This window comes from Erinaceus europaeus, chromosome 7 (genome assembly GCF_950295315.1).
Source record: "Erinaceus europaeus chromosome 7, mEriEur2.1, whole genome shotgun sequence".
NCBI classification, from domain to species: domain Eukaryota; kingdom Metazoa; phylum Chordata; class Mammalia; order Eulipotyphla; family Erinaceidae; genus Erinaceus; species Erinaceus europaeus.
The window spans coordinates 108,412,606-108,424,451 of record NC_080168.1 but is presented as its reverse complement, the minus strand read 5'-3'; the positions used below and the strand labels follow the sequence as shown (position 1 = coordinate 108,424,451).

The window sequence follows — 11,846 nt, the reverse complement described above, 5'->3', positions numbered from 1 at the left end:
CCAATTTTTTTTTTTAGATAAAAAGCCTGAGACAAGGGCCGGGTGGTTGAGTGCACATGTTACAATACCCAAGGACCCAGGTTCGAGTCCCCAGTCCCCACCTGCAGGGGGAAAGCTTCATGAGTGGTGAGGCAGTGCTGCAGATGTCTCTGTCTGTCTTCCTCTCTATCCCCCCCTTCCCTCTTGATTTCTGGCTGTCTCAATCCAATAAATAAATAAATATAATTAAAGTTTTTTAAATAGTTTTTTAAAAGGAAAATTAAAAAAAAAAAGAAAGAAAGCCTGAAACAGAGACAGACAGAGAGAAAGACTTCAGAATACTGAAGCTTCCATCAGTGTGGTGTGGGTGGGGATTGAAACTGTGGCATGTGGCTGACATGGCTGACATCAGTTACTCCCTCTTCATTTAGAGGAGTGACCAGGAGTCAGCAAGACAGAGGTGAGATAAAGGTGTTGACTCTCTTAAAAGCTTAGGCCATGGAGAACAGAAGCAACCGGTGGCACAGCTATATATATTTTTTTTTTTTTTAAAAAGGTGAGATTAGAGGAAGATTGCATAATGGAGAAAAGCACTTGACCTCTCTGTCTCCTTGAATGCGTGGCTAGGCCATGTGGAAGCTCAACCATCGCGTGGCAGTGAGTTTTGGAGCCCACCTGGGGAGACCTGCTCCAGTTGCAGTGGCAGGACCAATGCTTTCAGTTACCAGATGGGCCCACTTTACGGAAAAGGCTGTGGAATCACCCTTCTCCAGTCCTGCCTCCAGCCAGAACAATCTCGCCTACCACCCAAGTCTATCATCTGTGAGGAAATCTAGATGAAAGTCTTCCCCAATGAACTTCCCACTGTCTTTGCCAGTGGAAATCCCTAACTTCAATCCTTCCTTCTCCAGTGAAAAAGTTCTATTCTTATCCTGACCAAAGTGGAGGAATCATATCCTTAACTGCAAATTCCTGAACTGGACCTCGAAACTTTTGCATCCACCCATATGACAGGAAGGGAGAGCAGAGAGGGCACTGGGGTCCTGGTGCATGATGGTAGAAAAGGCCCTAACTGTGTGGAGGTGAACGTGTTCTCCAGACACCTACCCCAGGGAGATGAAAAATTGTGCCCATGTATCAACAACCATACTGTAAAATATCAATCACCTAAAAGTGATAAGCCTCGGTGTGGGAGATAGCTCAGTTGGTAAAGCACACACTTTCCCACTAGCTAGGAACCCCAGGTCACCACATGTAAGCAAACAAGTGTGGGGAGCAGAGCCCTGTGGCTTCTCTTTCTCACTGTCTCTCACCATCTACCTTAAAGAGGGGGACAAGTGGTCGTGCACCTGGTGGAGTGCACTTGTTACAATGCACAAGGACCTGGGTTCAAACCCCTAATCCCCACCTGCAGGGGGACAGCTTCTGTCTCTCTCCCTCTCCTCTTAATTTCCCTGCCTCTAGCCAATAAATAAGTAAATAAATATTAAATTTTTTAAAAAAAGAAAAGAAAGAGAGATCCAACCAGACACCAGTGAAAATCCTGGTGGCAAAAAAATAATAATGATAATAAAGAAGTTGGCAGTTTTAACAACCTGGAAGGTGGTGCAGTGGCAAAAGTGCTGGACGGTCAAGCATGATGTCTGGAGTCTGAGCCTCAACATTACATGTGTCAGAGTGATGCTCTGGTTCTCTCTTCCCAACCCTCATCAACAAGGAAGCAAAACATTTTAAAATATGAATTTAAAAAGCCAGCAATTTCACTCTCAAATATTTTTTAATAAATAGACAAAAACCATTAGATTGATGCAGCCAACTAAGGTCAGAGGAGAGGGGATGCTAGGGAGGAAAGAGGCCCTGATTCAGCAAGCCACCTCCCCAGACCTCCACAATAAGGCACTTTCGAGGAGACAGAGCCTTGGGATTCTCTTACACAGACATTGGCAAGGAAAGGGCAGGACTAGGGTCCCTTCGCCCCACCTCTGCATCAGGACATAGCTGCCCCTGTCACCCACCCACCCATCCCCTCTCATCTCATAGCACTTTGTGGTGGGATTTAGGGAGCAGTCCTCATGGGGGAGAGGTCTTTGGCCCCGAGGCATCAGATCCTGAGGGGATACCAGTTACCCGCTCAGCCCTCTTTCTCCCAAGGAGCCATCTCAGGGGAAGCCATGGCAGAGCCGACAAGTCAGGGGCAGAGGAAGCTAGGCGGTGCTGGGCACAGAATGACCATTGGAGCTCAGCTCAGGGTGCCCGTCAGCAGCCAAGATGGGGTGTGCGTCGGGGCCCTCCCGCCGGGGGCTTCCCCAGTTGTTCCTCAGGATGGTCCCCGTCTTCTCCTCCTTGAACTGTTGTCGATCTTCCTTAGGAATCTTCACCGCATGGTACTGGGGTACAGTGGCCTCCGGATAGCGTGCCCGCTTGAAGAATCCCAGCTGTAAGGACACCAGGTCAGATGTGAGGAGGCCCTGGAGCAGGCACCCCACACAGTCCATATCCTGCCTTCACCATCCCTGGGACAGGAAGAAGCAATGGCGGCAGAAAGGTGAGAGGCTGAACTACATCCTGGGCGAAGGCAGTCCCCATTGGTGCTACATCCCAACACTGGGTCCCCGGCTTCTCTTTTAGCACAAGAGAAAGTCCATGCGGGAGCCTAACTGCAAGACCAGGAACATCACCCTGGGCTAAAGTAGAAGGTCAGGATTGCTAAGCCCAGAGGTCTCCACACACCCAAGTTTTTCCAGAGCATCCCCAGGACAAAGACAAGATTTGAGGGAAAACGGGGCTTCCTCAGCTCCCACACACTCCAGAACAGTTTCTCTCCAGTCTCATGCACTCAGACCCAGAGTGCTCACACACGAGGCAGCATCCACCTTAGCACAAGGACCTCTCCCCTCTGGCCACAGTGGCCTGAACCCTCTCTGAGTCATGTGCGTGCCACCCTTCCATGCTATGGTGCAGACATGCCCCTTGTACTCACACTCGCAACTGCCCCAGACTCCTCCATGCTCAGGCTACACACATCACCTTACACATCTCTCTGTCAGACTCAAGCCCATAGAAAGTCCTTGCATGCACCTCCCTGCACTCCCACATGCTCCCCCCCCCAGAAGTCTGCCCTGTGCATGTCCCAGGCAGTGCAAATCCCACCCTTAGAATCACCTGTCACCCCAGTTCCTAGGACTCACACACACCACCCTCATGCAGTCTCTAAACATCCCTGACCCCCTGGATGTTGAGGGCCCTGCTTTCACTCTCACACACAAGTACGTATTTGCTCACACACATGTGCACACACACAGTTACCCCACAGTCCCGGGACCCCCAACTTCTACAGCCGAGGGTTGCATGGTCAGGTGGGCCCGGTGGCAGTTGGTGGGGAAAGATGAGCTCTGGCTGCTCCGATGGAAGAAGCCACACTGGGATGTCAGCAGAGGGAGGGTACAGAAGAGGTGGAGGATGGAGAGACCGAGGGAGGATGGGGGACTTTATCTCTACTCTGCTCCTCTTCACAGAAATAGGGAGCAGGAGTCTTAGAGCCAGTCTCACAAGGCATCCATCTCCCCTGTGACTGAGCAGGACCCCAACAGTTCCAGTGCTAACACAGGGGCCTGGCCTGCTGACAGCTCACACGTGTTGACTTGGTCAGTGACTGACTCTGGAACATAGGGGGCGAGGGAAGCCCCAAGGACATGCCGAGTTCTGCAGAGCCTCGATGTGATATGAAACTCTGGGTACAACCCTCAGTGAAGGATGTGGCTCCCTGTGCTGATATGTGCCTGTGTGTGCTTGTCTGGGGAGCCCCATGGGAATGTGATTACACACACAACCCTATGTGCACAAGAATGTTCCACGCAGGACCAGCACACAGAGGTTCCAAGTTTGGGAGACTAGGAAGTGACTCATCTGGTAAAGCACAAGTTTTGCCACATCCAAGGATCTGGGTTTGAACTCCCAACACTACATGGAAGGACTATGCATGACATCAGAAGAAGCGCCACACATAGTGGAATGAGGCTGTGTTCTCTCTCTCTCTCTCTTTATTATCTTTATTTATTTCTTATTTATTTATTTATTGGATAGAGACAGCCAGAAATTAAGAGGAAGGGGAAAGTAGAGAAGGAGAGAGACAGAGAGACACTTGCAACATTGCTTTACCACTCGTGAAACTTTCCTCCTGCAGGTGGCTTGGATCTGGGTCCTTGCACATTGCAACATGTGCTCTCAACCCAGTGGGCCACCACCTGGTCCCTCTTTCTCTCTCTCTTTTAATCTGACTTAGTCTGAAATTAAAAATGAAAAAAAAAAGTCTCACATAACACAGTGCTTTATACAACAGACGTTCACACCTGAGGCACCAGAGATCCCAGGCTCAACTCCTGGGCAATAATAAACCAGAGCTAAGCAGTGCTCTGGTAAAAATAAATAAATAAATAAATAAATAAATAAATAAATAAATAAAGCAAGCAAGCAAGCTGCTGGGAACTGTAGAACTGTGTAGCTGGAAGGCTCTGGTAGACAAATCCAGAGGTTCCCAGCTCTACCCCAGAGTGAGCTCTGCTCACTAGCTGGCCTCCCTGGCTGGCTTCCCCCTCAGCCTAATCTGCCACAGGAGTCATCAGCCGCACTGCCTGCCCCAGGCCCCGCCTCACCTCCCACATCCAGCTGCTGCTACCCCACTTTCTTCTGCAGGCCAGCTCAGGCCACCCGCTAGCAGGTTCTCCCTCTGATTTCCCACTGCACCTTCTTCACTCAGTACCCTCTGCCTTGTCTGTGGCCACAAGGCTCACCTCGACCACTAGGCTATCCAGTCCCTGAAGGGGACTGATCTCTGACTCTTCCAGGTCCTGACAGAGCCTCTGTCCTTGCAGAGAAAGGGCTTAGTGTAAAGAAAATGCTTAGTGCTGTGAGAACCATAGCAGGAAGGACCCCTCACCCCGGCTGGCGGGATCTGGGCCCCCAGCATCCCTCCAGCCACCACAGGTCTCACCTTCCACATCAGCAGCACCAGCAGTGCCAGCACCAGCAGCCCAGCCAGCACAGACAGGAGGATGACCCACCAGGGGACGCCCTCTGCCACCATAGCCACAGGGTCCAAGTACACCATCACTGGAATCTAGGGGCATGGGGGTTAGTGGCACAAGAGCAGGAATGGCAGCAGAGAATGATGCCCCCAGCCCTGCTCCAGCCCTGGGCTCACCATGGTGGAGGCATCTTTGAGCAGCAAGTTTTTGATGGACGACTTGACTGTGATGTTGGCTCGGACAATCACTTCCACAGACTTCACAGCTGAGTACTCCTAAGAATGGGGAAGAGACCCTCCTAAGTGGACCCCCTTCCTCCCCAGCTGCTGAAACTGTCAAAGGGGCAATACCCAGCACCCAGTATGCTGCCTCTGGAAGAGAGGAGGGAGCAGTGAGTCCTGGGAGTGGGTGTGGGGCAGGGGTGGGTGCTCTCACCTCCAGGAAAGTGCTGTTCCAGAGGCGGCCCCAGACGTGCAGCACAGCTGCCCGGTCAAAGCTGTAGAGGGGGCAGCTGAACACCACACAGTTGGCCGTGCCCCGGGCACAGTCCTGGGGACCAAGACAGGCAGGGACCTCAGCTGCTTGGCCCCACCCACTAAGCCCCCTACCCAGCAGCTGCTGAGAGCCCATGTCCCTGCAGGAGCCCCATGCCTGGAGGCTCTTTCCCCTTTCTCTGTGTGCCTCTCTCTTATCTAGCTCCCTTTTTCTTTACCCAGCCTCAAACTCCCCTCTTCGAGGAAGTCTACCCAGATGCACTCGCTAGTTCAAAATTATGACCTATCCCAAGCTCAGGCTATCTATCTGGCTTTGAAATATATCTAGAGAAGGTCTCTTAACAGCAGCAGGTAGAGGAGCTTCCCCAGCTGAGGTCTGTGTTACCTAATAACTGTTCCATTTACTGAGCACCTACTACTGACAGGTACTTTGCTCACGTTAAGTTTCTTAACTAGTCTACAAGGTGCATCTTTAAAAAAAAATTAATTAATTTTCCCTTTTGTTGGCCTTGTTTTCATTGTTGCTGTCGTTATTATTGTTGTTGTTATTGATGTCGTCGTTGTTGGATAGGACAGAGAGAAATGGAGAGAGGAGGGGAAGACAGAGAGGGGGAGGGAAAGACAGACACCTGCAGACCTGCTTCACCGCTTGTGAAGTGACTCCCCTGCAGGTGGGGAGCCGGGGCTTCGAACAGGGATCCTTACTCCAATTCTTGTGCTTTACGCCACGTGCGCTTAACCTGCTGTGCTACCACCCGACTCCCAAGGTGCATCTTTTTTAAATATTTTATTTATTTATTTCCTTAGAGACTAAAAGAAATTGAAAGAGTAGGGGAAGGTAGAAAGGGAGAGAGACACCGGCAGCACTGTTTCACTGCTTGTGAAGCTTCCCCCTGCAAGTAGGGACTGGAGGCTTAAATCTGGGTCCTTGTGCATTATAATGTGTGCACTCTTCCAGGTGTGCCACAGCCCGGCTCCATTATTATTATTATTATTATTAATTAGTTAATGAAAGAGAGAGTAGAACCACAGCATCACTCTGGCACATGTGATGCCAGGAATTGAACTCAGTACCTCATACCTAAGAATCAAACACTTTATTCACTGCCATACTTACGAAGCCACAGTTGTTTTTTCTTTTTGTTGGCAGAGACAGAGAGAAATTGAGAGGGAAGAGGAAATAGAGGAGAGAGAAAGAGGGAGCCCCACAGTACTGCTTCACTGCTAGTGAAGCTTCTCCCCTGAATATGGGGATCAGGGGCTTGAACCTGGGTCCTTACACATAGCAAAGTGAGTGTGTGTTCCACCTGGTGCACTACCACCTAGCCCCAAAAGTTCATTTTTGTTTGTTTGTTTGTTTGTTTGGTTTGGTTTGGTTTTCCCAGAGCACTGCTCGGCTCTGGTTTATGGTGGTGCTGGGTTTGTTTGGTTTTCCCAGAGCGCTGCTCGGCTCTGGTTTATGGTGGTGCTGGGTTTGTTTGGTTTTCCCAGAGCGCTGCTCGGCTCTGGTTTATGGTGGTGCTGGGTTTGTTTGGTTTTCCCAGAGCGCTGCTCGGCTCTGGTTTATGGTGGTGCTGGGTTTGTTTGGTTTTCCCAGAGCGCTGCTCGGCTCTGGTTTATGGTGGTGCTGGGTTTGTTTGGTTTTCCCAGAGCGCTGCTCGGCTCTGGTTTATGGTGGTGCTGGGACTGAACCCGGTGTCTTTGGTGCCTCAGACATGAAAGTCTTTCTGCAAAACCACTTAGCTACCTCCCAGCCCTTTGCCTGTGTTTTTCAAGGTGAGGCTCAAAAAAGTTAGCTAGCAGCCAGAGAGGTGGCTTAGCTGGTAGAGTGCAGGACTTGCACACGTAAGGTCCAGGGTTTAATTCCTACACCTGTTCTATGGGTTTCTCTCATTCAATAAATAAATAAATAAATAAACCATCCCACCTTCTATTTTTTAAAAAAATTTCATCTTCCCTATAAAAGTGAGAGGAATCACTGGTGAGGTCCAGTGCCAGCTCTGGCGTGAGCACCTAGCAGGCAAAAGGCGGAGGCTGTTTGCTCGGCAGATGCCTCACAGGTGTGATGTCAACTTACCCCATGTATCTGGCCATCAGCCATCTCGGCCTGCCAGCCTCCCTGGACACCCACCACCCTGAAGACCCATGCCCCATGCACCAAGCATCCTCTGTCACAGCACAGAACTCCATCTCCTGCCCCATTCTGGCTGCATCCTGTCTGTCCTGCCCTCACCAGGGTGATGTTTTTCTTCTTCTCAGCAGAGGACACTGGCCACCAAGACGTACTGGGCTCCAGCTGCTCCTGAGGCTGCTGCTGTGTTGGCTGCTCCAGCTCCCGCCGTCTGCGGTCCCTGCTGCCTACATTCTGGATTGGGGGAACAGTGGGGGCTGCTCACAGGGAGCCTCCCTCCAAAACAGCAATCCTGAGATGACATCTCCCCACAGCCCTGCCGCACCACATCCTTCCCAGAGTTGTAGCCCCTTCACCTTGCTTCTGCACCCATCCCTGCCACTCCGCCTAAGCCTCACCAGGCGGAGGATGTTGGGCCTGGGGGAACAGAGTCCCTTCTGCCCCGGGGCCTGCCCGCCCTCCAGCTCCACACGCATGGGGTACAGCAGCCACTTCCCGTTGGCGATCTCGTGGGGCCACATGATGTTAAGGAAAGCAGAGCCCAGGGTTTTGAGCGACTGGCCTTGGTTGGAGACCTGTGGGTGGGTCCAAAGAAGTATGAAGGGAGGGATCTCAGTTTCCTAGTGAACCCCAAATCTACAGAGGGGGGCTAAGGATGGAACCTCAATATAGACTCAAGGTCCTAAGCCCACCGGGAGACATTCTCCACCCACACGAAACTGAGGGAAGCCTGGGGCTGTCACTGGGAGGTGTATGGGACGCTAGCCAAGCAAGAGCAGATTCTAGGAAGAAACATCAGCCCCCACACACATCCTGACCCCACTCCCTAGCTAAGAGCTGAGGCCCCCAGAAAAGAAGCTTCTCTGGGCTTCCATGGCCTCCCCAGACCAGCAGGAGAGATGGTCATCTGAGTACCCAACATAAATACCTGCTCATAGGCAGGGGACACACTAGAACTTGCTGAGTTGGAATACCACAAGGTGCAGGGGCCCAGCCCTGAGAACACACCTGTCTCTCTTTTGCATCAAAAAGTGGGGGGTTCAGGGGGTGCACCCTATCGAGCACACGTTACAACATGCAAGGACTGGGTTCAAGCCCCCAGTCGCCACCTGCAGGAGGGAAGCTTTACCATGGAGCAGTGCTACAGGTGTTTCTTACTCTATTTATTTTGTATTATATTTATTTATATATTATATAGAGACAGCAAGAATTCAAGAGGGACAAGGGTGATAGGGAAAGAGACAGAGAGACACCTGCAGCCCTGCTTCACCATTCACAAAGCTTTCCCCCTGCAGGTGGGGACCAAGGGCTTGAACCTGGGTCCTTGTGCATTGTAACTTGTGCACTAAACCAGGTGCGCCACCAACTGACCCCCACAAAAAACTTTTTAAAATTAAAAAAATAATAATAAAGAAAAGGGCTTGGTGGTGATACAACTGTTTGAGTGTACATGTTACATTGTACAAGGATCCAGGTTCAAGACCCCTGGTCCCCACCTGCAGGGGGAAAGCTTTGCAAGTGATGAAGCAGTGCTGCAGGTGTCTCTCTGTCTCTCTCCCTATCTTCCCCTCCCCTCTCAATTTCTGAATGTCTATATCCAACAATTAAACAAAGATAAATTTTAAAAATTTAAAAATAGTGGTCCGAAAATTTTTAAATGGTGGTTCTGGAGTTGGGGTAGTGGACAAACCATTGGACTCTCAAGCATGAGGTCTTGAGTTCAATCCCTGGCAGCACATGTACCAGAGTGATGTGTGGCTCTTTCTCTCTCTCCTAACTTTCTCATGAATAAATAAATACTTTAAAATTTTAATTATATTTTAAAATGACAGTAAAGAGCCATGTGCCAGCTGGGACACTTACCGTGACCTCGTACTTGACCTTGCTGCCCACTTCCCACTCAGACTTGATGGCACTCTCGCCCCACACTTGACCAGAGAAGAAGAGCTGCTGAGGAATGGCCACCCTGGTGCAGAGGAGTCAAGACAGGGGCTGAGGAGGGAGACCTGGGGCCTGGCTGAGTGGCCAGGAGGCAGAATCCAGGCCAGAGGTTGGAACTACCTGTCCCTCCAGTGCAGGTGCCCGCTTGGGCAGGGCTTACCCTGTGATGGACAGTGGCAACTCAATGAAGACATGGGCACGGACAGACACAGGGTACAGCTCCTGTTCACTGATCCTGGGTGGAGGGAAGGGGGAGCAGAAGTGGGCAGTGAACTCCCAAGGAGGGAGGAGAAGGCATCATTAGCCCCTCCATGTGGACACCCTGGCCCTGCTCTGACCCCAGCAGGCTTACGTGGCCAACAGCAATTCCACCTCCAGCTCTGTGGTCTCAATGGTGATCCCTGAGGTGCTGAGGATGAGGTAGAAGGTGACCTAGAGCAAGAAGGGAGCAGGATTCGAGTTCAGGTAGGCTAGGGTCAGAGACAGAAGATGGCTCAGACTGGAATGACAGCAGGCATGCCGACCTGGGCATCCCTCTTCATGGGGTTCCCCAGCTCACACTCAACATGAGAAGCATTCTCATTAGACGAGCATGGAGGCTTCTCCTGCAGTGAGGAGAGAAAGAGATATCAGTTGGGTGGATGGAACCCCCCAAGAGACCCAGGGCTCCAGCCCACTATGCCCACGTCCTTACCGCAGGCTCCAGGGCCCGGACTCCAGAATAGTGCAGAGAGGCAGGAAGGGTAACCAGGAGCTGGGCTTCATGGGCATCATCCCCATCAGCCTGGGGCTGGGTTGGGTCCGAGGGCAGGTTGGTGACCGTCAACTCCAGAGCAATGACAGGCTGCCCACTCAGTGCAAATAGGGCTGTTGTCCCATCTGAATCCCTGAAGGGTAAGCGCCCACTCACTCTAAGGCCTGAACACCTTGCCCAGTCCAACCCGAGTCTCATGTCCATCAACCCAAGTCTCATGTCCATCAGCCCAAGCCTCAGGCCTTTCCCCAGAAACCAGACAGGAGCCAGGGGACCTCTGTTTCAGTCCCAACTCCACTACTTATCTTGGGCAAATAGCCTAATCTCTCTAAGCCACAATTCTTCATCTACAAAGTGGGATTCATAGTGATTCCTACCTTATTGTGAAGACTAAACAGTGAGATGTATAAAACCTGCATTATGTGTGTGAAGATAGATCATTATTCTTTTCTTTTTTTTTCTCCAAGGTTACTACTGAGGCTCAGTGCCAGCACTACAAATCTACTGCTCCTGGTGGCCATTTTTTTCCATTGTATTGGATAGGACAGAAAGAAATTGAGAGGGGAGAGGGAGACAGAAATAGAGAGAGACACCTGCAGCACTGCTTCACCGCTTATGAAGAGTCACCCCTGCAGGTGGAGAGTGGGGGCTCAACCAGGATCCTTGCATGGGTCCTTAGGCTTCGTACTATGTGCACTTAACTAGGTGTACCACCTCCCAGTCCCCAAGAGAGATTTTTTTTTAAGATTTCAGCTCCTCTTCCTGATGAAGAGTTTCTTTTTTTAATATTTATTTATTTATTCCCTTTTGTTGCCCTTGTTGTTTCATTGTTGTAGTTATTATTAATGCCATCGTTGTTTGATAGGACAGGGAGAAATGGAGACGGGGGGAGATAGAGAAGGGGAGAGAAAGATAGACACCTGCAGACCTGCTTCACTGCCTATGAAGTGACTGCCCTACACGTGGGGAGCTGGGGGCTTGAACCAGGATCCTATTACCGGTCCTTACACTTTGCACCACTTGTGCTTAACCCACTGTACTACCGCCCAATCCCGAGAGATTATTATTCTTCAACATAAATGCTCATAGACAGATGATGGATAAAGAAGTTGTGGTGGGAGTCGGGCGGTAGCGCAGCGGTTAAGCACAGGTGGCACAAAGCACAAGGACCGGCATAAGGATCTCGGTTCAAGCCCCCAGCTCCCCACCTGCAGGGGAGTCGCTTCACAAGCGGTGAAGCAGGTCTGCAGGTGTCTATCTTTCTCTCTGCCTGTCTCCCCCTCCTCTCTCCACTTATCTCTGTCCTATCCAACAACAAAGACATCAATAACAACAACAATAATAACAACAACAATAAAACAACAAGGGCAAAAACAAAGGGAAAATAAATAAATAAATAAATATTTAAAAAAGAAGTTGTGGTAGGGGTCAGGTGGTGGCGCACCTGATTAAGCACACACATTACAGTGCACAAGGACTCAGGTTCAAGTCCCTGGTCCCCACCTGCAGAGAGAAAGCTTCAT

The 11,846-nt window shown here is 50.7% G+C and overlaps 1 protein-coding gene across 7 annotated transcripts in view; it reads right to left on the bottom strand.

Annotated features, from left to right (window-relative positions):
* Nucleotides 1–1,737: 1,737 nt before the first annotated feature.
* The window catches only part of ITGA7 (integrin subunit alpha 7), a 31,563-nt gene continuing 21,454 nt past the window's right edge, over nucleotides 1,738–11,846 (bottom strand). For 4 of the 7 annotated variants that reach the window (XM_060195194.1, XM_007533369.3, XM_016192686.2 and 1 more), the window contains 11 exons: nucleotides 10,264–10,456; nucleotides 10,094–10,174; nucleotides 9,922–10,001; nucleotides 9,730–9,804; nucleotides 9,492–9,594; nucleotides 8,027–8,203; nucleotides 7,731–7,862; nucleotides 5,439–5,552; nucleotides 5,180–5,278; nucleotides 4,970–5,095; nucleotides 1,738–2,414 (listed from right to left, as the gene is read on the bottom strand). In XM_060195194.1, the coding sequence (XP_060051177.1) occupies nucleotides 2,184–2,414; nucleotides 4,970–5,095; nucleotides 5,180–5,278; nucleotides 5,439–5,552; nucleotides 7,731–7,862; nucleotides 8,027–8,203; nucleotides 9,492–9,594; nucleotides 9,730–9,804; nucleotides 9,922–10,001; nucleotides 10,094–10,174; nucleotides 10,264–10,456 (1,411 nt within the window). In that variant the 3' untranslated portion in view covers nucleotides 1,738–2,183. Of the gene's footprint in view, nucleotides 2,415–3,285; nucleotides 3,399–4,969; nucleotides 5,096–5,179; nucleotides 5,279–5,438; nucleotides 5,553–7,730; nucleotides 7,863–8,026; nucleotides 8,204–9,491; nucleotides 9,595–9,729; nucleotides 9,805–9,921; nucleotides 10,002–10,093; nucleotides 10,175–10,263; nucleotides 10,457–11,846 lie in introns of all 7 variants that reach the window. The other 3 variants (XM_060195190.1, XM_060195191.1, XM_060195192.1) reach the window with 2 other exon arrangements.